Below are 23532 nucleotides of genomic sequence, written 5' to 3' on the forward strand. Positions count from 1 at the left end.
ATAAATATCGGAGGTATCCGCTATTGAAGTCAGTAAATTCAGATTACCGCCAATAGGTTTGTGGGTCGTTGCTGACAATGCGATTTACTGAGGATGATATGTGTTGAATAAGCTTTATTAATGTATTATTGTGTATTGTTACAGCATACGGCAAAGTATTCCTAGTTAGAAAAAGATGCGGTATCGACGAGGGCAAGCTTTACGCGATGAAGGTTCTCAAGAAAGCGTCAATAGTTCAAAAACTGAAGACGGCCGAGCACACGCGGACAGAAAGACAAGTAAGTACACTGTAATATACTAAAGTGGGGGCAATCTATCCGAGGACCAAAGTAAACAAACTAGTGGTCTGGGAGGCTTCGGCCGTGGCTAGATATCCCCCTATCGACAAAGTCAAAGATTTACCATGTAAAAATATTAAATCAAAAGAAGCATATTTATTTTGCCATACAAACGAATTCAAAACACTCTAAGTGTTTACTTATGACAACCCTATTGAAGATAAAAATCGACACGCGCATAGTACCTACTTACGCTTCGCAACGCGTACGTAATAAAGTGATTCACATAATTTTAATTTTTCATAGGCTGTATCTGATTTGTTTCAGTAAAAAAAGGCAGTGGTTTATTCATAAACGATTAGGTTCTTGATTTCACAGATAAGTCTCAGGGACAGTACATAATGTACACCTAAAGCCTGTGAAGTATTATTTCTGTTTTCATTTACACGTTGCATATAATATATTATTAAAAAAAAACCTGGAATTGGAATTGTTATTTCACAAGGAAAAAGTAAAAAGAAAAACTGCGTGTCTCCGAATTAGCGTAAGTGAGGGTATTACTGTATATAAATTTATAAAAGAACTAGCGGACCCTCGCTACTTCGTCCGCGTCCAAGTCAATCGAGAAGCTAGAATAAATCTGATGCTAACATAATAATCATCGTGGCTAGCTATATACTTACTTTTATTTTAAGTGGTATGCTGAGTTAGTAAGTTGTCATTATTTCAGTTGATACATACATACATACATCTTCACAAACTTTCGCATTTATAATATTAATATAAGTAGTATGGTACGCATGTATTCGATCGCTGTCCCATACGCCTTGCTACATGCTGTTATTTGTGAAGAGTTATGTTCTTTATTTCCGACAATATTTAACAGATCTTAATTAAAATTAGACATTACATGTTTGATAGTATACACTTTCATAAAAAAAAGAATTATTCAAAACGGCTCAAATTTAACGGAGCTATGATGAAATTGATAAAAATTTTCATCCCATTTTCCGGACGAAACTTATTGTTTATCGGGATAAAAAGTATCCTCTACGTTGGCCCCTGAATATCAACTACTACTACACCAAATTTCATTTAAATCATCTCCGACAGACAGACAGACATTATTCAGTATCGCTAAGGCTTGAATGAGGGGTTTGCTGCTGTCCGCTGAGGAGTTCTGTCCTCTATCTCCAACCACATTCATCAGATCTTCACAAAGTTTGGGCAAAATTAAACACATATTATAACCTCTACAGTACAAAAATAGTTATTTCAATCGGTTATAATTTGTCGGAGTTATGGTGTAAAATCGTCAAAACACTTTCATCGCCTATCCCAAAGGAACCGAGCTTAATGTCGGGACAAAAAGTGTTCTATATTACTACTAACACTTCCAAAAATATGTGTACAAAGTTTCATGTGAATCGGTTGAGTAGGTTTTGCGTGAAAGCGTAACAAACAAACTTACATTGACATTTATAATATTAGTAGGATAGGATTTAGTAGGGATGTATACAAATCTTCCAGTTACCGTTTTATTATAAGTATAGATTGTATGGAAATAACCTAACCTGCCTACTTACTAGCTGGTAATATAACACCGCACAGTATAGTAGTAGGTATGCACGTATTCGATAGTAATTTATGTGGTATTACTCAGTAAGGGACTCGCCGCGCCGTCTAACTCCATAGTTGACTCTGGTAATTGGATTAAGCATTTTTTCTTTGTTAATAATCCCATGTTCACGTTTGTTCTGACATAAGGGCATGTTAAAACCTTCGCGTTTGCTCGTTTTCGCGTAGTAGCGTTAACTGTTTGTATTTCCGCATGCGAACTTATCACTCAGCTCTTTTATGTCCCACTACTGGGCGCATGCTTATAGAGTGGGATTAAGAGTTCACACACTCTTCCGCTGCTCTAACATACGATTTTAAGCGATCAAAACCTACCATGTGTGATGTAGTCAAATAACTTCCGACCCGTTACCGGCCTTCTACAGGTCCACTACTTAGTAGACTTCACGCGCCTTTAATAACGTTATGGAAAACTCACAGGCAGGACGTTTTTTCACGATGTTTACCTTCACCGTTAACTTAAGTGCCGGTGCGTGCCGGGGATCGAACTCTGTCCCCCCGAAAATAAGCCGAAGCGCTTACCCAATGGCGTGCACTTCATACATGCACAAAAGCGTTGCCTACCCTAACATTTTTATATAACTGGCAACAGAGGAGGATTTTGACATTCTATGCCATTTTATTGCTTTATGCTTACCCTGGTCCAAATTCCTGTGCACGCCACTGCCCTTACTACTAGGCTGTCACCGCAACAAATAACTTATGATAAATTATTTTCCAGGTCCTCGAGGCAGTGAGGGCGTGTCCATTCTTAGTGACACTTCACTACGCCTTCCAGACTGACGCCAAGTTGCATCTAATACTTGGTAAGTTAAATTGTTTTTAAGGACATGCAACGTACGTTGTTGATATAACGAAAGTGCAAAACACATTGTTTCCTCTTTAGTCAAGCTAGAACACCGTGTGCCCACCGTGTACTCCCAGCTTCCGGTCGCGAAAAAAATATTCAACTACGACTAAATTTTATAGAAAATGTGCTGTACCGATACATTGAAGTCAACCCTTTCAAGTGTACAGGCGTGATGTTATATTGTGTGATTGCGTAAACAATGCATATTTATACGACAGCAGCAATCGCGGTTTGCGATGTAGTTTCTGAGTTCCGCCTTCAACAAAACTGTACGAAATTTTAATGGGACCATTTCAAAATAGACCCCATTCGATCTTAAAAAGAATTTTGCAAATCTGTCTATACATGACGGAGTTATGCCCAAACAAACATTATACTACAATCGACAAGATTGACGAAAATTTAACAGTTATATTATAGTATAGTATTTAACGGTTATTAATTTTTCAATTACGAACTTCGGTACCCCAATAAACTAGAATAACAAGAAATGATTCGGTGGCCGCGAACAATGTATCCGCTGTATGTATACAACTATACAGCCAGTTATTACGAGTAGGTTCGATTCCAGCTCCAAAGGTCAAGGAGAAAACACTTACGTAATTGGCACAATAATGTTACGTGTATACAAGTAGTAAGTATAGGATTCCCGGTTTAGTTGTATGCCGTTAATGTTGTAATCTTGGATAGAAGCATACTTTGCGAAAATCCATGATATATTATGAAAATTAAGCTTAATTTGCTATACTCCGCGAAAAGCAGGAGAATATGTATGGTGTCATTTATATTTTATTCAATCCTTATACTCCATACCAAACAGATCTTCGGCAATAATTGTTAAGTCAACATCTCCTGATCTCCTGCGTAGAGGGTACATTGCGAATTGATCTGACCTGTCACCATCGCCATCATCAATTCAACCAATTTACGTCCACTGCTGCTGCATAGGTCTTTCGTAGGGAGTTCCAAAATCCACGGTCCTGGGCCGGTTGCCTCTAGCGGGTCCCAGCGACTAGCCTGATGTCGTCTGTCCACCGCATTGGGGTCCGACCTACGTTGCGTTTACCGATTCGGGGTTGCCATTCGAGCACTTTAAGACCCTAACGTCAATCGATGCTCCGAACTATGTGCCACAACCATTGCCACTGGAGTTTCGCGACTCGCTGAGCTACGTCGGTAACTCTTACTTCTTCTACGGATCTCCTCATTTCTGATTCGATCACGTAGATATAATCCTAGCATAGCTCTCTCCATCGCCCGCTGAGTGACTCAGAGCCTTCTTATGCGGCCCCCAAGAAAGCTCCTAAGCTGTAGGATGCAATAATCGGGTCTTATGACGGTACATCAACGGGTAGCACTGAACTATTTATTAGCATCAGAGCTTATGGTGACAGCTTTATAATTCCTTTCATTAAAGTAGGTTACACCTACCTTAATGAAACGAAACCTTAGTGAATGCGGTCCAAGCAAGTAATCTGCTACAAAGACAATTGGACATTACTAATTTATGGTTCAAGAAATGGCGAATTAAACCAAGTGCACACAAATCGCAACACATGACCTTCACGTTGAAAACTGGTGAATGTCCTGCTGTAAAATTAGGTCAAGAAACGTTAAAGGAAGCAAAATGGGTAAAATACCTAGGATTTTACCTGCACCGACGTCTTACATGAAAGGATCACATAAATAAGCGCGACGAGCTTGTTAATCGCTTTAGAAACTTGCTCTGGCTTCTGGGCAGACATTCTACCTTGTCGCTTAACATTAAATTACTGGTGTATTGCTCCATTCTCAAACCCATCTGGCTCTGTGGTATCCAGGTATGGGAGTACTACCTGCTAATCTAACATTCTGTCCATTCAAAGAGCACAAAATAGAATCCTCAGAACGATTGCAAATGCTCCACACGCAACACTGAGATCCATCATTACTTAGGAGTGCCAACAGTAATCGATGAAATTAATAGCTATAGCCCTAAATATCGGGAACGCTTCGTAAAACACCCCAATCCACTGGCACACAGCCTACTGATTCTGTAAAGAACCAGACGTCTGAAGTAGGCAGACGTGCTCGATACTGTACAGACTTGAGGACACTGGCCCTCATAACTGTCAAAGTCAATAAGAACATCAAAAAATCTACTTATAGTCTATAGACTGATTGTAGTTGACAAAAAAAAAAGTACATTTGAAAAGTCTGGTATGTCTGTTTGTAGTGTGACTCTACCATCGGTTAGAAAGGCAGATTCTAACATGTCGACAAATAATGAATACTTCCGCCATGTTTTATTTCATTTAGCATTGCTGTGTTTCCGGTCCGAAGGCCGTTTGCCGGTGTATTAGAGACACGTGAGGCTTAACACTTACGTTTCAGGTTTATCGATCACAGGCCAGCATTTTGCAGGACGTGTTTCTTGCATGCCCTGGAAAACGTTGTTTGGTTTATAGGCGATTGTTTTCCATATACCCTGTGGCACCACAAAACACACAAAAATGTACTTATTTATATTTTTTATTTATACACTTTATTTGTACACCACTAATATGAAAAAAAAAAATTGGACGCAACAAAAATTAACTTAAAATGTAGGATACAAAGGGCGGCCTTATAGCTTAGTAGCGATCTCTTCTAGGCAACCTTAGGTTTAAGAAAACCAAGGGAAACCGATTGGTAAGTTTATTATTATTATATACATACTTACAAACAATTACACACTAATAATAATAAATATAAAAATAATAAACTAATATATACTATAACATACGATACATACTTAAATATGTACTTAGTGAGGTCGTGAAAGAAAATTTTACTACGTGCGTCACGCGATCGTGCTTATAATTAAGGACTTTAGACAGGTTGGAAAGTATTACTGGCTGCATATCAGCGCTGAGCAGCCAGGCTGATTCTTTGCAAAATGATTAGTCAGCGCTCCTGTCAACGGATGGGATATTCAAACAAATATGAGCCTATTTGAAATAAATGAACCTCAAATATGTATCGTCCAGCAGTAAATATGATTTCACATAAAAATTAATTTCAATGGCCCAAAAAAGCATATCATTAATTACTTCGCACATTTCTCACGAGCACGCTTCGCAAGCACAATCGAAAAAGCCTACCACTACACCGTATGAAAAGTTAACTAACGCACGTCAAGGATAAGTGAGACATGATTTGTTATTTTTATACTAACTACATATCATCAGCGGTCACACCCATATATTTTTTGTAAGTGAATACTTTTGGCGCGTTACGTTCTTTCTGGGTGTTGGATCTCGCGTCATCAGAAACTCGCACTACACGCTTCCCAGGAGCCAGTGGCGTGCTCAGGAATTTGGACCAGAGTATGCTTGAAAACAGTAAAATTACATTGAATATCAAAATCCTCCTCTGTTGCTAGTTTTATAAAAAATGTTAGGCTGGTTAGCGCTTTTGTGCATCTATGAAGTGCACCGCACTGCCAGGAGCTATTGCGTATATATGTGGAATTTTTAGGGGAACGAAAAGCGTGAAACTCGCGTCATCGTCGCCGCTCGCTTCCCACGATCTATATGAATAATGTGTATACATGTACATACACTTAGTTTTCACTTATATGTGTAGTTGCTAACGTCTGCCCCGCATATATATTTTGACCGATGGCCCACCTTATGGTAATTGGAAAGCATCGCCTGTAAATAGATCAACAACCCGCAGGGCATGCAAGGAACACTTCCTGCAAAGTGCCCGCCCTATGTTAAGCCTCATTTGCATGTTTGTATATCCTCCTCCTTCTCTCTCCTTCTTCGACTCCTTCCAGCTATTATGTGCGTACCTGATGTGCTCTCAAGTGACTGGCATAACCACTCTTTGTTTGAAATGTGCGATCACATTGACAGCACGTCAGGACTCCACCATTTGTATTGTAACTAGCTGTTGCCCGCGTCTTCGTCTGCGTTTGATTTTGTTTTTTGATATTGCATTAAATGAGGGGTTTGCTGCTGTCCGCTGAGGAGTTATGTCCTCTATCTCCAACCACAGTTTGGGCAAAATAAAACACATAATATAACCTCTAACAAACAAACTTACATTGACATTTATAATATTAGTAGGGATATATGGCCGGCAATGGTCTGGCCTTTATCTCATTATGCCTAGCATCTTGCTCTGCGCGCCTTTTAACTTCAAACTCCGATACTTTTTTACTTACGGAGTGGCTCCATCGCGGCCGATGAAGCAAGCCAGCAAGCATTGCAGCAATGCTGCTAAGCTGAAGAATCTAGAATGGTAGTAGTACTTCCCCGGACGAGCTCTGACACATAAAGCTCTACTGCTACTAATTGTCACCCAAGTACTAAAATCACCCTTTAACAACCCTTAAAGTAGTTGTGTCATTTTCAAATGATACGCGGAGCGCAGAAATTGCAGGATCTATACAATTAATTATTACGCTGTTACGATCTTTCGATTGTTAAAAAAAAAAAACAATTGTTGAACAAACGGAACTCCGATATGGTGCAAGACGCCGCGCCGCGCCGGCCGGGCCGTTGAAAAACGTAGCGTTTGCGATTAGCCAACGCAAGTTGGCAACACTGGACCTACTTTAACGCGGCCTTGGCACACAGCGATATGCTGAATCTAATCAAGAATTTATCTTAGCCGATGGAAGTTTTTTAATGTTCCTCAAGAGTTATGATATCCTAGTAGTCTTGACTGCACTGCTGAGACATCTTTGCAAGCAGTACCAAATTTTCAAAGAGACACATCCAGATTTTCGTATAAAGAATAAGCAAATAATAAAAAAATTTACACAACACAATAGGAAAAACACAAGGAAAACAGTAATAGTACACAGTCTTTTAAAGACAACCTGAGCGTGCGAAGCCGATAGAAAAGTGGAAAGTGGATGGTGCATAAAATCAACTCATTCAAGTCTTAAATTCGTGGCTTATAAAGTTCAATTTTTCCTCAAAAGTGATGGTACCCTGGTAGTTTTGACTTAACAGTGGATACATGCAAGCAGTACTGGGTTTACCAAACGATGTTATGAAATAATATTTTACTCATATTTTACTCATAAAGATTTCGTCAGTATGGCGTAGTGTAGAAGAACTTATTTTGGCTTACTGCAGTTTTTGAGGATTCTCCACGGCGATGGTGTCCTGGTAGTTTAACCTTTTAAAATTTACTTGCACCGGTTTGATACGTTCGCGGATTCGTCTTATAATGTTTTCGTGTGAATCGGTATCTATAAATAAAATACATAGTACATATACTCATGCTAATACTGCGCCATGCGGCCACCTCTCTTTGATGGCAATTTCACGTTGCGTGTTTGACGTCTACTCGTTAGCTGTACGCTAGCATGAGTGATGCGATCATCTGATAGTTTTCTGATATTACATAATTGTAAGGATAGTAATATTATGTAGGCATGCATATATTTGTAATATTTAGTTAGTTAAGAATCGATGTACGTTTTAGCCTGCCGTGAGTTCTCATTTAGCCAGTATTTTCACAAACATTCTACGCGGGCATGACCTTTTCAGTAATTAGTTTAGGAATAAGTTTTATTGTTTTACATTATAAAAAAATAAATTTTGGGTAGGCTATAAGCCCTCTATAAGCCCTTTTGAAACGTCAAGTTGACGTCAAGTTGTAGTGACTCTACCACCGGTTTGGAAGGCGAATTCCACCAAGAAGAAGCCGTCAAGAAACTCAGCAATTGCTTCTTTCCAATATCAACAATTTGCAATTTAACATACGTTTCCCTATCTTGTGAGAAGCGGATTCGGGTACTTCCATGCAACCTTGTCTTCCAAGTAACCTCGCTGTAATAAATGTGTTTTAAAACATTGTTTAAACTTATGCATTGGTAGGTCCTCGAAATAAGTCACTCAGCGAGTGATGGAAAGAGCTATGTTAGGATTATCTCTATTTATCACTTCAACCGATTGACGTCCACTGTTGGACATAGGTCTTTTGTAGGACGTAAACTCAACGATTCTGGGCCGCTTGTTTCTAGCGGCTCCCCGCGACTCGTTTGATATAGTCTGTCTACCTGTGTAGACAGTACAGGTACAGGTGCGGGGTTGCCATTGCCAACACCTTGGGACGGTTGTCCGAGCTATGTTGGCACTTCAGCTTCGCGACTCGTTGGGCTATGTCGGTAACTCTGGTTCTTCTACGGATCTCCTCATTATTGATTAGATCAGTAGCAATACGCTGAGTATTATATATTGTATATATATATTGAGCCTTCTTATGTTCTTCTTGCGGTGCCTCTCCGACTAGCGAAGGTTGGCAGTCAGCTTCGTAAATTTTTGTCTATTTTTCGCCAGGCGAAATAATTCTGATGCACTCGCGATTCCAGTCCACTCTCTGATATTTCGAAGCCAGGACTTTTTTCTGCGACCAACGCCTCTTCTTTCTACAACTTTTCCCATCATAGTAAGTTGAAGGAGGTAATATCTCTCATGCCGTAGCACGTGCCCCAGATATGCAACTTTTCTGATCTTGATGGTGTGCTGAAGTTCGCGCCGTTGGTTGACGAGTCGCAGAACTCTCTCATTGGATACTTTGCGACTTCTTATGTTAAGCCTCATCATATTAACGTATTACCGGCCCACAATAAGAAGGGGTTGAGGCCGTAATCCACCACGCTGGCCCAGTATTGGTGGACTCCACAGACTTTTAAGCACATTATCGAGAACTCTCAGGCGTGCAGGTGTAATCACATAACTTAGAAAAGGTAGAGGGTGCGTGCTGGGATTCGAATTCGGAACCCCACGAAAGTAAAGTCGAGCTCCTACCCACTGGGCTACCACCGCTTCGCTTATGTTAAGCCTCATATGCCTATAATTACACAGTAGCGTGCACTTGGTTTCTTACCAGGGTATGCATACAGCGGGAAAATGGCATGAATCGGCAAAAATTCTCCTCCTATACGAGTTATATATAAATTTTAGGGTATGCAGTGCTTTTGTGCATGTATGAAGTGCAAGCCACTGATTACACCGGCAACCGCGTCCTTCAGACCGGAACACAGCACCACTGGTGGCAGCAGAAAGAACGTATACAAATTTACTAGACTATCAAACATCTCAAATTCATCGATACTATCCTCACTAATATTATTATAAATGAGAAAGTGTGTTTGTTTATTTGTTTGTTTTTCCTTCACGCCCACCCACACGTGGTGCTTAGTTAGCACCACCAAAATTATATTTGGCATAGAGTTAGTTGAAAGGACGACGAGAGCCACAGGCTACTTTTTATCCCAGGGAAACAAAAGGAAAAATGCGAAATTGTGTCTGTATTTTGTTTGCAGCTCAAATACCGCACCGATCTTCATAAAATTTGGTATAAAAATTTTAAGATCATTGTCGGAATTGTCGACCCTAGCTACGGTAAAAGAACTATAGCGCCACCACTATCGATGCCACGCCACAGGTTTGCAGCATATCGTGGCAGTTTTAAATATCTTGCCACCATATACTGGATCGACATCCCACCACCTTTAGAAATGCCAAGTTTTGCTTTAAAAACTTATATCGCTATTAGCTGCTGAACATCTAATGTGGCACTAACGTACTAATGTACTAAAAACTAAAAATTATTATCTGACTAACATTTTTCCATTACTGAATAACACTTTTCCATTACTACTTAAATAAAAATGAATTTTCATCTGCTTTCCATTATGAAGTTTACTTTCTTTTATATAGTTTATATTTTTTGTTTTATATGTGATTACATAACTGGACTTTCCTCAACAAAATAGGTACTGACAGAATACCAGCGTTGTGGGTACATTAGTATCCGGAACATTAAGCTGAGTCAGAACCTTTTTATTGGCACATCATAGACTTAAGCTATTAATAATTAAGTACAAAATTTTAAGTTACTCCGTATGTAAGTCTGTTTGTATTGTTCTGGTAAATTAACAAATTCTATTCTATTCTATTCTATTCTAGTGTTGTTACTGGCCACGAAGCTTCCCAGCAGACAAAAAAGCCTGCCGCAGTAAGATCAAAACAAACTTGCTTTTCATAGAATTATAATCACGCCTTGACTTGATCTTAGCCCCAATAAAACTAATTTCCTCGAAACAATTTCCTAACGCGCACCAAACGCCGAAGCCTTGACCCGTCGGTAGCAAAGGCACTTTTTCTTTCTCGCGGCCTACCTTATTGTTTGCCGTTACTTCGGTACACTTATCGGACGGCTTTGCGACCTAAGTTGGAGGAAGATGGCGTGAGGAATCAACGCGGAATAAAAAAAATATCTTCGTTAAGAGGCCATCTTGTGTATAATAATGCGTTCAGGATGCTGATGCTTCTGCCAAGATGTTGCAGCGCGTCAGGTATGTTTGCCGAAAATGGTGTACAGTCTTCTGAGGGCGCCCGCTGGCAGGTTTGATTGTCAGATTTGCCGCTCGCCAGCTTTTCTTGGGAGGCGGCGGGTAGCTATTGGGCTAGCTACCCGTCACTACGTAAGCCTCTCTACGGTCTGAGGGGCGGTTCAAGCTGTCCTGATCCCCTCCTCGTTAGCCCGGGAGCCCCAACAATCGGTTGGGGTGGTTGGTAGACGTCCGGGAGATAAACAAAAGGTTCCCCGGGCGTCTAACAAAGCCAACATCAGGGACAAGGGTGGTTTTTATTTCGGGCATACCCATTTAAAAGGGGAGTCCCACATAACCTCCGTCCTGCCCAAGGGTCACGGGCCTCCTCCCACAATGAGAAGGGGTTAAGGCCTTAGTCCACCATGCTGGCCCAGTGCGGTTTTGTTCTCAAAGGTGTGGACACCTTTGTGAACATTATGGAGAACTCTCAGGTATGCAGATTTCCTCACGTTGTTTTCCTTCACCGTTGAAGCAAGTGATATTTTAATTACCAAAAACGCACATAATTTAAAAAAGTTAGACCAGTGGGTATGAGCTTGACTTCACTTTCGGGGGACCGAGTTCGAATCTCGGCCGATCGCTGCCTCTAACTTTTGTAATATTCAGGTTGAAATAATACCTGAATAATATACGTGTAATAATAAAAGGGGTTAACTTTTTCTTTTCCCTGATGCGATGCTTTGGCAGGTGGACACGTTAATTTTATTCCTTGTCAGGGTAGATAAAACCTCCCTCCACTTCCTTGTTAGGGTATTTTGGAATAATTAAAAAATAATTTTGAAATAATTCTGATATAATTTCGACCGTAATGCAATGCTCTGTCGCGGCTTCATTTGCATGTGACTATCTACTCAATAATGTGTACAGTATTGTCAGTGGCGTGCATAGAGGGTATACAAAAGTGTATGCAGATGATATAAAATTAAGAAAATCTTCAATACGAGTTATAAATACTCAAGGGTAGGCTTTTTATAACTCCTACAAAGCCTACCCTTAAGTATTTATAACAGTTACTGGAGATTTTCCTTAATTTTAAATTACAAAACATTACGAAGAGTAATCAACTTGACTAAAAATTCTGGTGTTGGCGGACATTTGAGGACATGCTTTAAATATTATGGTATTAAATCTATTTATCGTTTTTGGAACCAAATTGTATTTGAAAATCATAACATCTTAGTATTAGTTTTAAAATAATGTTAATGATTTTTGTACGCCAATCTTGGCTGAATATGTGGATCATAAATTACGCATAACATCTATGTTTTTATTTTAATAAATAATAATAATTATAATTTTACCAGTTTCCACGCCCTGCATGTGTGGAATAATTACCAAAACCGAGGGGCTAAATAAGCTTCCTTTGCGGGGGTGAATCAATTTATTATCTACGAACTTGTACTAAAAGTTTCTTCGCATAAAACCCATGATCCAACGATCTTTCAACGGTCGTCCAACATGCTAACTGTTAGATCAACGGCCGACCAACGTTAAGCAGGCATTGAAGTATTAACTGTCGCTAAAAAAGAAATTTCTATTAGTCAGCCCTCATCGCCTCTTTTACCTTTTTTTTTTTTTTTTTTTTTTTCTCTTCACAACATCAGTCGAGTTGCACTCGCAAACCTATTGTTAGACGTTGCACGTGCATTCTCTGTGGGAAGGTGTGGTCCAAGTTACAGAAGATTAACTACAATGGCATAAATCTTGAAACATGGTCGTCATGGTTTCGTGGGTGTGGATGCTAAAAGTCGTTACAATAGACCAATATGCATTACATTACAATGTTACGTGGGTATGCGATCACGTTCCAAGTCCACTCCGTCTCTACTTATTGCGCTTTAAAACAACTAAATATTGTTTTAGTTGTTTTAAAGCGCAATAATTAGTTGCTTGTTTGTATTAAAGCATCTGTTTTTGAGTACGTGTTTCGTACAGTAGGGAAAATTAATAGGTGAATAATGTCTTTGGGACATAATTTTTTGCTGAAATGACGCACTCTGTCAAAAATGGAAGACTTGACACTGTACAACCATTTTCTCTGACTTGCGGGTTTTAATCTTTCACTACTACTTTCTCGTTTGCATACATACGTAGTACATCAAAATATATAACCAATAAAAGATGATGAATAAATGTAACGTTTGGATTTTACAAAATATATATATTTAATCTTTGTTTTTTTTTTATTCAACTACAAGTTAAGCCTTGACTGCAATCTCACCTAGTTGTACGTGATGATGCAGTCTAAGAGGGTAGCGGGCTAACCTGTTCGGGAATATGGCAGTTATAATAAACCCGGTTTCTACGCAACATCGTACTGGAACGCTCAACCGCTTTGCGGCACGTTTTTTAGGTAGGTTGGTAACGTGCCACGGCCAAAGCCTCCCACCAGATCAGACCAGATAAAATTCAATCACTTGTAACTTGAACCGCACGCCACTTGAGTAGTGGTTGGGTAACGACAGAACAATCTCATAATGGCGGATATATTAACCGTAAGTAGCTAAATAGGCTAGTCGATCTAAGTTTTAACGCGTGAGCACTTTATAGTTAGAGCGATCTACTTAGAAGATTAGGCTTTTTAACCTCTGACGCAAAAGCGACGTCGGAATTTTATGTGGTCTGCAGGGCTAGCACAGGCAGGGGATAAAAATTATATCCCCCGATTATATCCCCTGAAAAGGGATATAATTCACGTGTCATCCTGCTAAAGCACGGGAAAAGGGAATAGGAGAATTTTAATATTACAATGCTCTGAGAGTTGATAAAGCTGTGGGAGAAGATACATTTTTATCCGTTTCCCCCGGGGATATAATTGTCTCCTGCCCAAGCTAGCCGTGCTGATCTGGTGCAGGCAATTCGGCTAATACCACCACGACTGACTATTTGTCGAAGTTAGACTGTCTTATAAAGAGACATAATATTATTGGATACTTACTTATTACTTACGTTACTTTGCGGAATTCCATGATATATTGTGAAATTTAAGCTTAATTTGATATACTCCGCGAATATCAGGAGAATCTGAATTTATAATTTCTTAAAAAGAGCAAACGTCAAACAAACTTTAATTTTCTTTGCAATTATCCATTGTAGAGTCAACAGGTCCTTAGAGTGCTCCGGTTACGAAACGTGCGTAGAGGGGGGTACATTGCCAAATATCTGTTTGGTGTGGTGTATAATGATGGAAGAAATTATAAATTACACAATAATTACCTTTTTTTCGCGCGGAGTATAGCAAATGAAGCTTAATTTTCATAATACCGATGCTTCGACTTTATTGTTGTGCAAATCATTATGTATGTTAGTATTTTAGGGATGTAACGGTACGTTAGAAAGGTAGGGTTGTAGGGTTTTACGTTGCATGCGACGTTCCGAATAATGTATGTTCTCCTCGAAAAATCTGTTATAATTTTGTCAACATTCACCAGACTGTTAGTTACTGTGCAGTAGAATACGGCTTATAAATCACTTAGCCGCTTGTAGGTCAGGGACAACCCCCTGCTGCCCTCCATTACTGCCTCCCCCGCACCGTCTGCGTCTGATGAGACTTGTATCGAGGAAACAATCTGTTGAAACAACACAGTACAGTAACATCTTTGTAAATGTACTGTAGAATAGGTATTAGTAGCAAATGATGACATGAAGCCTCAAGTTTTTATCCGCTATACCACGACGTCCTCCCTGGAGGAACGGTGAGCGCTGTGAGTATTGGATAGAAGCAGGCGTTTGCGGAAATCCATGATGATATATTATGAAAATTAAGCTTAATTTGCGCGAAAAGCAGGAGATTCTGTATTGTGTAATTTATAATTTCTTCAATCCTTATACTCCACACCAAACATATCTTCGGCAATGTACCCTCTGCGCACGTTTCGCTCCGAAACCGGAACATCCTCAGGAGATGTTGATTTTACAATGAATAATTGCTAAGAGCGCTGTAAATTAAAGCAGGAGTTCTTGGGTTCGATACCCAACAGGGGCGATTTGGAAATTTATAATTTCTGAATTTTCTCTGGTCTGTTCTGGTAGGAGGCTTTGGCCGTGGCTAGTTACCGCGCTACCGATAAAGTCGTGCCGCTGAGCGATTTTGTGACGGTGCGATGTCGTGTACAAACCGATTAGGGGTATGACTACCATACTCCGTAACAGGTTAGCCCGCTACCATCTTCACTTACCACCACTGCATCATCACTTAACACCTCGGTGAGATTGCAGTCAAGGGCTAACTTGTTGTGGAATAAAAAAAGAAAAACCAGGGCTTCGCAGCCTGGACGCCGCGGCACCCTGGAGCGCCGTAGAAAGTACACAGGTACACGGCTAGGTGCTAATTCTGTACCCACTTAAAAAAAAAAAAAATTTTTTGATAGTCTTTCTGCAGAGGTCTCAAGACTTGCCTCAAAAAAAAAATTTTTTTTGTAAGTCTTTCTGCAGAGGTCTCAAGACTTGCCTCACACTTTAAACAATAAACTATCAGTTGATTTCGTGGCGATGTCTCTTAAAAAGTTCAAAGTTTGTATCAAACGTAAGCTTATAGAAAAGTCCTATTATAGTTAGTTACCACGTCAACGATAAAAATGCTTGAGTGTAAAATATTGCACTAACCAGATTGCTTCTTGAATAGTTTTGAATGACAATGTGAGCTGGTGATAACAAAAACAAAAACCGGCTAAGTTTGTTGTGGGCTTCTTTTTCGATTGTTTCTTCTTAGACCAGGGCGCTTTTGGAACCCTCGTTGCTTTATTTTTAAATTGACGAATTTAGTGGTCGCCCTCAACTCCCTTTTATGACATTTTACATTTAATGTACGCATCAAAAGTGCCATATATGTGCCTTTGTTATTTGACTTTGACTTTGGAAAACTGTGTAGCCATTGTTAGCCAATGTTACTATCTGTTTGCAGAGCTCACCAAGGTCAAGACATCCCATTGATGGGGCGTTGAGCTGTTTCGGTAAATCTAGTTCTTCTACGGATCTCCTCATATCTGTGTTAAGAGAGGGAGGAATCCTTACTAATGTTATAATTGCGAAAGTGTGTTTGTTTATCTGTCCTGCCTTCACGCCCTTGCTAATCAACCAATCTACCCTGATACACCTGAAGGGTTGAAGAGTGACATTGGCAACTTTTGGTCCTGGAAAAATATGAAATTCCCAAAGGTGGTTTACAGGAATATTCGTTTTTTCACACCAAATATCGTCCTTCCCTCGCGTCCTAACAATGCTACCAAAAGACTTATTCACCGCGGGTAACACCGCGTGGCGCTGCTAGTAAAGTAATATTGTTCATATTACTAACTAGCGTAGGCAAAATTCTCGACATGAATTTATATATTACTATTAGGCAAAATTCTCGACATGAATTTATATATTACTATTAGGCAAAATTCTCGACATGAATTTATATATTACTTAACCTACTACGGAGAAAAGCTTTAATCGAAACATGAATAAGTCACGCTCAAAGTGGAGCTACGGCCCAGACACGTCCGAGGAATTATAAAGACCTTTCAAAAGGTGAAAAATGGAATATATATTCGCAAAAGAAGCGAAAGCATTTAAGAAAACCGAGTATTTTCTGATGTTTCAATGTTACTAGATTTCGACCGTCGTAGGACATGTATCATCATCATCGTCCACTCTTCTACGCGTGGGTGTCGTACGAGGTGACTAAGGGAATATAACGGAGAGCGAGCAGCGACGTCCTCTGTGCTCATTGGCGTGCATAGAGGGTACGCACAGGGTATGCACTAAGCGAGCCGATGATATAATATAATATCTATATATATAAAAGAAAGTTGTGTTAGTTACACTATTTAAAAAAATCATAATAAATAAACTACGACAATACACACATCGTCATCTAGCCCCAAAGTAAGCGTAGCTTGTGTTATGGGTACTACGATGAATGATGAATAATATACATAAAATACTTAAAATATACAAATAAACACCCAGACACTGGAAAACATTCATGTTCATCACACAAATATTTTCCACTCGTGGGAATCGAACCCACGGCCTTTGACTCAGAAAGCAGGGTCGCTGCAAACTGCGCCAATCGGCCGTCAATCATCCGCGGTACGAAGTTCGCCGGGACAGCTAGTATTATAAATAAATATAAAAAACTTAAGGATAGGCATAGTAAGAGTTATAAAAAGCCTACCCTTAAGTTTTTATAACTCGTTCTGGAGATTTTCTTCGTTTTACATTATCTGCATACACCACGGGCAGGTGGGATTGACAGTTAGAATGGCTGTTACTGGGCACCCCCTTAAATTCCAAGTTTCGTAACAAGGGTGAAGTTCAAATACGAACCTGCGAAGTCGCGAATCCATCTAGTTAATGACTCTGACGAACGTTGTTTAACCAACGCAATCTGTCGACCTCTCGGTTCTTGCGAACAATGGAAGAGACCGTCGCAATCACGGGTTCTGATACACAGGATTCAACGACGAGAGCGATAGAAAAAAAAAATTGTCGAGTAGCTTAAACTTTATACCGCATTGTATTCGCGAAGTTTTGAGTGCACTCGACGGCTTCCCTTGCTCGATCCCCTTATTGATCAAGTGCTGTATGGTTAGCAAATGAAGTTGAAGATTTTATTTAGCTTTCTAGCTTACAAGCTAAGCGACGATCGCGTTAGTTTCGGTATACTTATTTATTTATTAAAACAACTTCATTGCTAACTAATATAAGAAACACACACATGAAAACTTACTTTAACATAATTATGTGCAAAAGGCAGCCTTATCACTATCTTAACGAATGGAATAAGGCAATGAGTGACGGGAAATCGCAATCCATACATATAATTACTTACTAAAAAAATACATTAATAATTAAATAAAATAGCAAATGTAAATGTAAGCATACAAAAATATAAATAATGGTGTTATAATATGTATTATGTATATGTATTGTGTGACATAAATATAAATATAATTAATGATGGTTTTCCTGCAATAACTCCTTCAGAACGCAAGCTTCTCGTATATATAGGCATGGGTGACGATGGGTATCTTTCTGAAACTATTTTACTCAGACGGTTGCCTATAGAATAAAATGTCATGATGTTAGGGAAAAACTAAATTGGGGATTGCACACCATGCATGCACAAGTGGTCGCTGTGAAAAAATCAATCAGAGCACGTACGCGTGTTGGATATCCTCAGTTAATAAAAAAAAAATGAAGCCCCAATAGTGACTTGGATAAAAGATTGCGCTTTTAAAGTCGTAAAATCTGTTCCTCCCGAACTTTGCAATATCATTTCAAGAAATAAATATGGCGGAATATAAAAATCTTGTTGTCACAATTTATAACATTTTATACTTCTCATGATACGTACCCAACCTTCCTCAGTAAACCTCTTTACTAAGGAAGTTAGGCTACGTATCTTCGCTTTGATTTTTTTTTAAATTTCTTTTATTTTTTTTGCGTACAGTACTAACCCATTCATTCCTTGTTCAATGCAACGGTGTGTGAGTGAACAATTAAAAGCAAATCATTTACATGTCTTAGTTGACATTTGAGTTTATACGGATCTCATGTCGCGAGGGGGAAGTCCCTATCAACCCTTTGGATTGAAACGTGATGGATTGTTTTTTGGAAAAGTTTTCAAATTTTTGGAATATCTTCTTTACGTAGTAAGAAACTAAGTCGCTCACGCGTTTGATCGTATAAACTACGCAACTAATTTTGATGCTTTTTTGATAAACACAGTAATTCAATAGTAAAATGTAAATGTACTAAACATGAATGACTGTACGAATACAATTTTTTTTTTATTCCACTACAACTTAGCCCTTGACTACAATCTTACGTGGTGGTAAGTGATGATGCAGTGTAAGTTGGTAGCGGGCTAATCTGTTAGGGCGTATGGTAGTCGTACTCATATCCCTAATCAGTTGCTACGCGACATATTCGCACCGGTACACTAAATCGCTCAGCGGCACGTCTTTGTCGGTAGGATGAAAACTAGCCACGGCCAAAGCCTCTCACCAGACATACTAATTGTAGATACTTTTATTTCACGCCACACAGGAAATACACAAAATATAAATATAATTTAAATTGACAAATTAAATAACGAAATTTAATTTGGATATACATAATAATTTAAATTAAGTAAAGAAATAAAAATAATTTCGACAAATTTTATTGCAATGCCCCAGCGGGGCGTCATGTCTCTTATGTACTGTATGTACATGAAGAATTTAATAAATAAATAAACCTCCACATTATTATATATTCATACTGGTATGGATAGTATCGAAAGTGTTGTTTTTTAATTTATTTGCTTTGTTATGTTCGGCTCATACACTTCACGGATCTCGATGAAATTTGACATAAATAATAGCGTTTCGGTAGTAGTGTTGCCCAAATGCAAGAACAAGACGAGACTTAGCCAGTCTTGGTCTTGGTCTTGCGCCAATACACCTGGTCTTGGTCTTGGTCTTGGTCTTGCGCTCCCAGTCTTGGTCTTGGTCTTGGTCTTGCAGCAAGAGTCTTGCAAGTCTTGCAATTACCTATTAGTCTATTACTATTTATTAAAGTTTACTTTAAATCTTAGAAAAACGTATTAGAATTGGAACATTGTGAGCTTGAATTAACATAGCCATAGTAAAGATCAAGCAGATTAATAAATAACTGAAGATTTGATAAGAAATTCGAAAAATCAACTGACCTATATGTCGTTTTCCATGGAAGTAACTGTTTCTTAATAAACATTTATGATTTATAAGCTTACATTTGCTAAAACATGTAAAAAAACAAATTAATTACAATAACTTGACTGTATTTTAAAGAACAATACTTATCTGTCTAGAAAGAGATTGAACCCTCAACTTATAAGAAATTTAATAAAAGAGTTTTACGATTTATCATTTATTTGAATAAAGCTGAAGAATTCGTTTGTATGTTTGATGACAGAAGTTTTAAAATAAATAAATAAATCCTGAACGTCACTATACCTCCAAAGTTACTATTCCTCGTGGACGAAGTCGCGGGCACAGCTAGTAAATACTTACTCTCATCATCTCTCTCAGAGATATTCGAACACTTTTTGCTATTTTTTCTTGTAAAAACTTAAGAAATATAATGACTAAATGTACAATAATAGTACCTAAGTAATTAGTTTAAAACCATATAAGTAATCAATATTATAATTACTTACTAGAATGAATTATTATGACATCTACTACCTATCCTCACCATTTTATCCTAATCATAATACTACTTGCGTGATCAGTATAATGTATTCATTTTCATTCTAAGCACTCTGAAACTTATTTATTCTTTGGAACACCTGTAGGTACTCTTAAAATTCGAAATTATTTTGCATGAATAGTGTCAAATGTTATGATTTCGGCGCGGCGGCAACGATTGTTTTAGATTTCAAAAGAAGCCGCCGGCGCGTGTATCATAACCATGTACTTCCGAAAAGCGGCAAATTTCTTTGAGAAGTAAGTACAAAACCTTTGATGCCGCATTATCAAAGTGCCGATGGTTAAAACATAACTATGCATGCACTCAGTTTGATTTTAATAGATATTTTTTTATTCGCTATGTTTATGGTATTAGTCGTAATGCGCATAGGTCCAGTTTTTCATATTCTTTGATATAGTTTTTTGCGTCTCATAGAATTCCTAAGCGTACCTACCTACCTATACACCGAACTGTTACACCTAACTACTCCGTGAAATAGCGCTAAGTCCTAGCTGCAAGACGCAAGAGTCTTGCAGGCTATGTCTTGTTCTTGCTCAAGTCTTGCACGGTCAGTCTTGGTCTTGGCCTTGCTAAAAATACGCGGTCTTGTTCTTGGTCTTGGTCTTGCAAAAACGCAAGAACAAGACCAAGACTGCAAGACCAAGACTGAATTTGGGCAACACTATTCGGTAGACGGTCAAATTTGGCAGCCTTATCGCTACAAAGCGATCTCTAACAGGCAACCAAAGGCGTAGAACAAAATGCTATAGATGCATGATAAAGAACAGAAATGCCAGAAGCAAACATGTTTGTGTGCAGAAATAGGTACAGAAGTAGCGCCGCGCGGTGCACCTCTGTACTTTCTACGGCGCCGAGGTCAAAATGCTTCTTAGTCTGAGAGGAGACCCGCAGGATGATTACGCATCTCGCGACAGGTTTGCGACAGGCGTAAATCTTGCAATCACTTTTCCATACAATAAATTAACAAATGTGACGTTTGACAGCAGTGATTGAAAGATTTACGCCTGTCGCAAACCTGTCGCGAGATACGTAATCACCCTGCCGTTCCTTGTGGGCCGTTAATGGGTTGTTGTTGATGATGATGATGACTGAAACTCTCTTTGTCGCAGATTACGTAGCGGGTGGTGAGCTCTTTACGCATCTGTACCAGCGGGAGCACTTCCACGAGAACGAAGTTCGGATATACATAGCTGAGATCATACTGGCCTTGGAGCAGTTACATAAGGTATGCAAGTAGACCCCAACCCTCCAGCCGCCGCCGGTCTGAATTGTTGCTGGTTTAATTATAGGCACGTGGGGTTTAACACCTACGACCTAAGTTGATGGACGTGTAACACGTGTACATACCTTGCAAAATGTCGCTCTGTCTATAGCCGATGATTTTCCAGTTATCATCAGGTGGGCCATCTGCTTGGGCCGTCGATGATAGCTTAAACTTAATTACGGAACAAAAGCTAGAAACTTTATGCTTAATTTTTGCCTATGTTAGTTTAGGTTAGGTCACAGCAATTGCGTGCACATCGTGCATGCACAAAAGCACTGCCTACCCAAATTATTTTATATAGCTTGTATTGGAGGGGATTCTTTTCTATTTATGCTATATATCTGCTTTATGCATACCCTGGCCGAAGAACCTGTGCACGCCACTGGGTCACAGTCTTGTATTATTTGTTACTTTATAAACACAAACATTTAGTACACAGTAAAGAGAAAAAAAACAGAAAAGATAGTTAATCGTGACATTCAGGAGTCCAAAGGCGGTATTTGTAGTTTCACGCCAATTTATTATGGGAACAACTTCCAAAGCTTTGGATGTTAAATGGATCTGTATTAAAGCTAATTCTTTAGCACGAGCTTTGGACAGAACGTTTGTTAAACAGAAATTAGAAGTACTGGATTTGCGACTCTAAAACGATTGAAATTGGATCCATTTTAAGTTGCAAAACTTGTGCTAAGGATACTGCCAAAAGTCCTTGTTGAAGAATTGTAGGCAAATTAGAGCTTTAATTGAATATAGATAAGATCAATTTTACTCTGATGTTCAAGTATTTCGATACTCGAAAGGGACTACTCGATTGCGAGTTACTCTTGTTTTATAATACCTCATATTCCCCGCAGCTCGGCATTATCTACCGTGACATCAAGCTTGAGAACATCCTGCTGGACGCTGAAGGTCACATAGTCCTGACGGACTTCGGTCTCTCCAAGGAGTTCTGCGGCGGTGAGAGCCGCGCTTACAGCTTCTGTGGTACCATCGAGTATATGGCGCCGGAAGTGGTCAGGAGTGGCAGTCAAGGGCACGATATTGTGAGTACTTAGCTTTATTACCATCATATTATATTACAGACTAATTGATGAGATTGCGTTTACCTTTGATTTATGTTACCTTAAGTTAGCCTAAGTTATATTTCTTCAGAAGTGTGAAAAAATTTGCCAACCTATAGGCAAAGTGGCCAAGCTGAAAGCGCTCTGGATTGCTCGGCTTTCCTTTGATCTTAGTAAACGCCAGCTCTTAGATAACTGGTACCTTAAATTTATGGAACCTTAAAAAACGCTAACCTAAGTTCTACAACAAAAATATAAAATATTATATAAAAAATTCAAAAATACTGATCTTTGCTAATAAAAAATAAAGAAACATTAAATACGGCAAGAAACAGCCTAGTATAAGTTTCACGTAAACTGAAAACTGTCTTCTGCATTCTTAAATTGAATACTAATTTCAAACCATGTAACGTATATTTTGTTGAAAGAAAACAACAATAAAGCCATAAACAACAAAACACTGGCGATCTGGAGAAAACCCCACCGCGGTAAATCAGTAACTAGCCTTAGTACAAGATTTGATCGGTCGCAACTCGCAATCGAGTCGTTTTCGCATTCCAAACCCTATGCCGTCAAAGTAAAATATACCTTATTATACTCGTCTTAGATTTGCAAATCTCGTGCTTTTGATTTTTATTCCACAAACGTTCTGTTGCCTTAGCAGGTACACGATTTGTTCGCTCGCAAGCGAGTAGTCGTTTTCAAGTATGGAAACACTTTATGATTGAAGTGGATCTTATTCGCATTGTATTAAAGCTCATTCTTTAGCTCGAGCTTTTGACAGAACGTTTGTTAAACAGAAATCAGAAGTACAGGATTTGCGACCCGAA

At 39.0% G+C, this 23532-nt stretch overlaps 1 protein-coding gene across 2 annotated transcripts in view; it reads left to right on the forward strand.

Annotated features, from left to right (window-relative positions):
• LOC120634817 (ribosomal protein S6 kinase alpha-5-like) overlaps positions 1-23532 on the forward strand; it is a 121504-nt gene that overhangs the window by 47657 nt on the left and 50315 nt on the right. For both annotated transcript variants that reach the window (XM_039905639.1, XM_039905640.1), the window contains exons 3-6: positions 145-278; positions 2638-2722; positions 21487-21602; positions 22496-22684. In XM_039905639.1, coding sequence (XP_039761573.1) covers positions 145-278; positions 2638-2722; positions 21487-21602; positions 22496-22684 — 524 coding nt within the window. The remainder of the gene's footprint in view (positions 1-144; positions 279-2637; positions 2723-21486; positions 21603-22495; positions 22685-23532) is intronic.

This window comes from Pararge aegeria, chromosome 25 (assembly GCF_905163445.1).
Source record: "Pararge aegeria chromosome 25, ilParAegt1.1, whole genome shotgun sequence".
In the NCBI taxonomy this organism is placed as follows: domain Eukaryota; kingdom Metazoa; phylum Arthropoda; class Insecta; order Lepidoptera; family Nymphalidae; genus Pararge; species Pararge aegeria.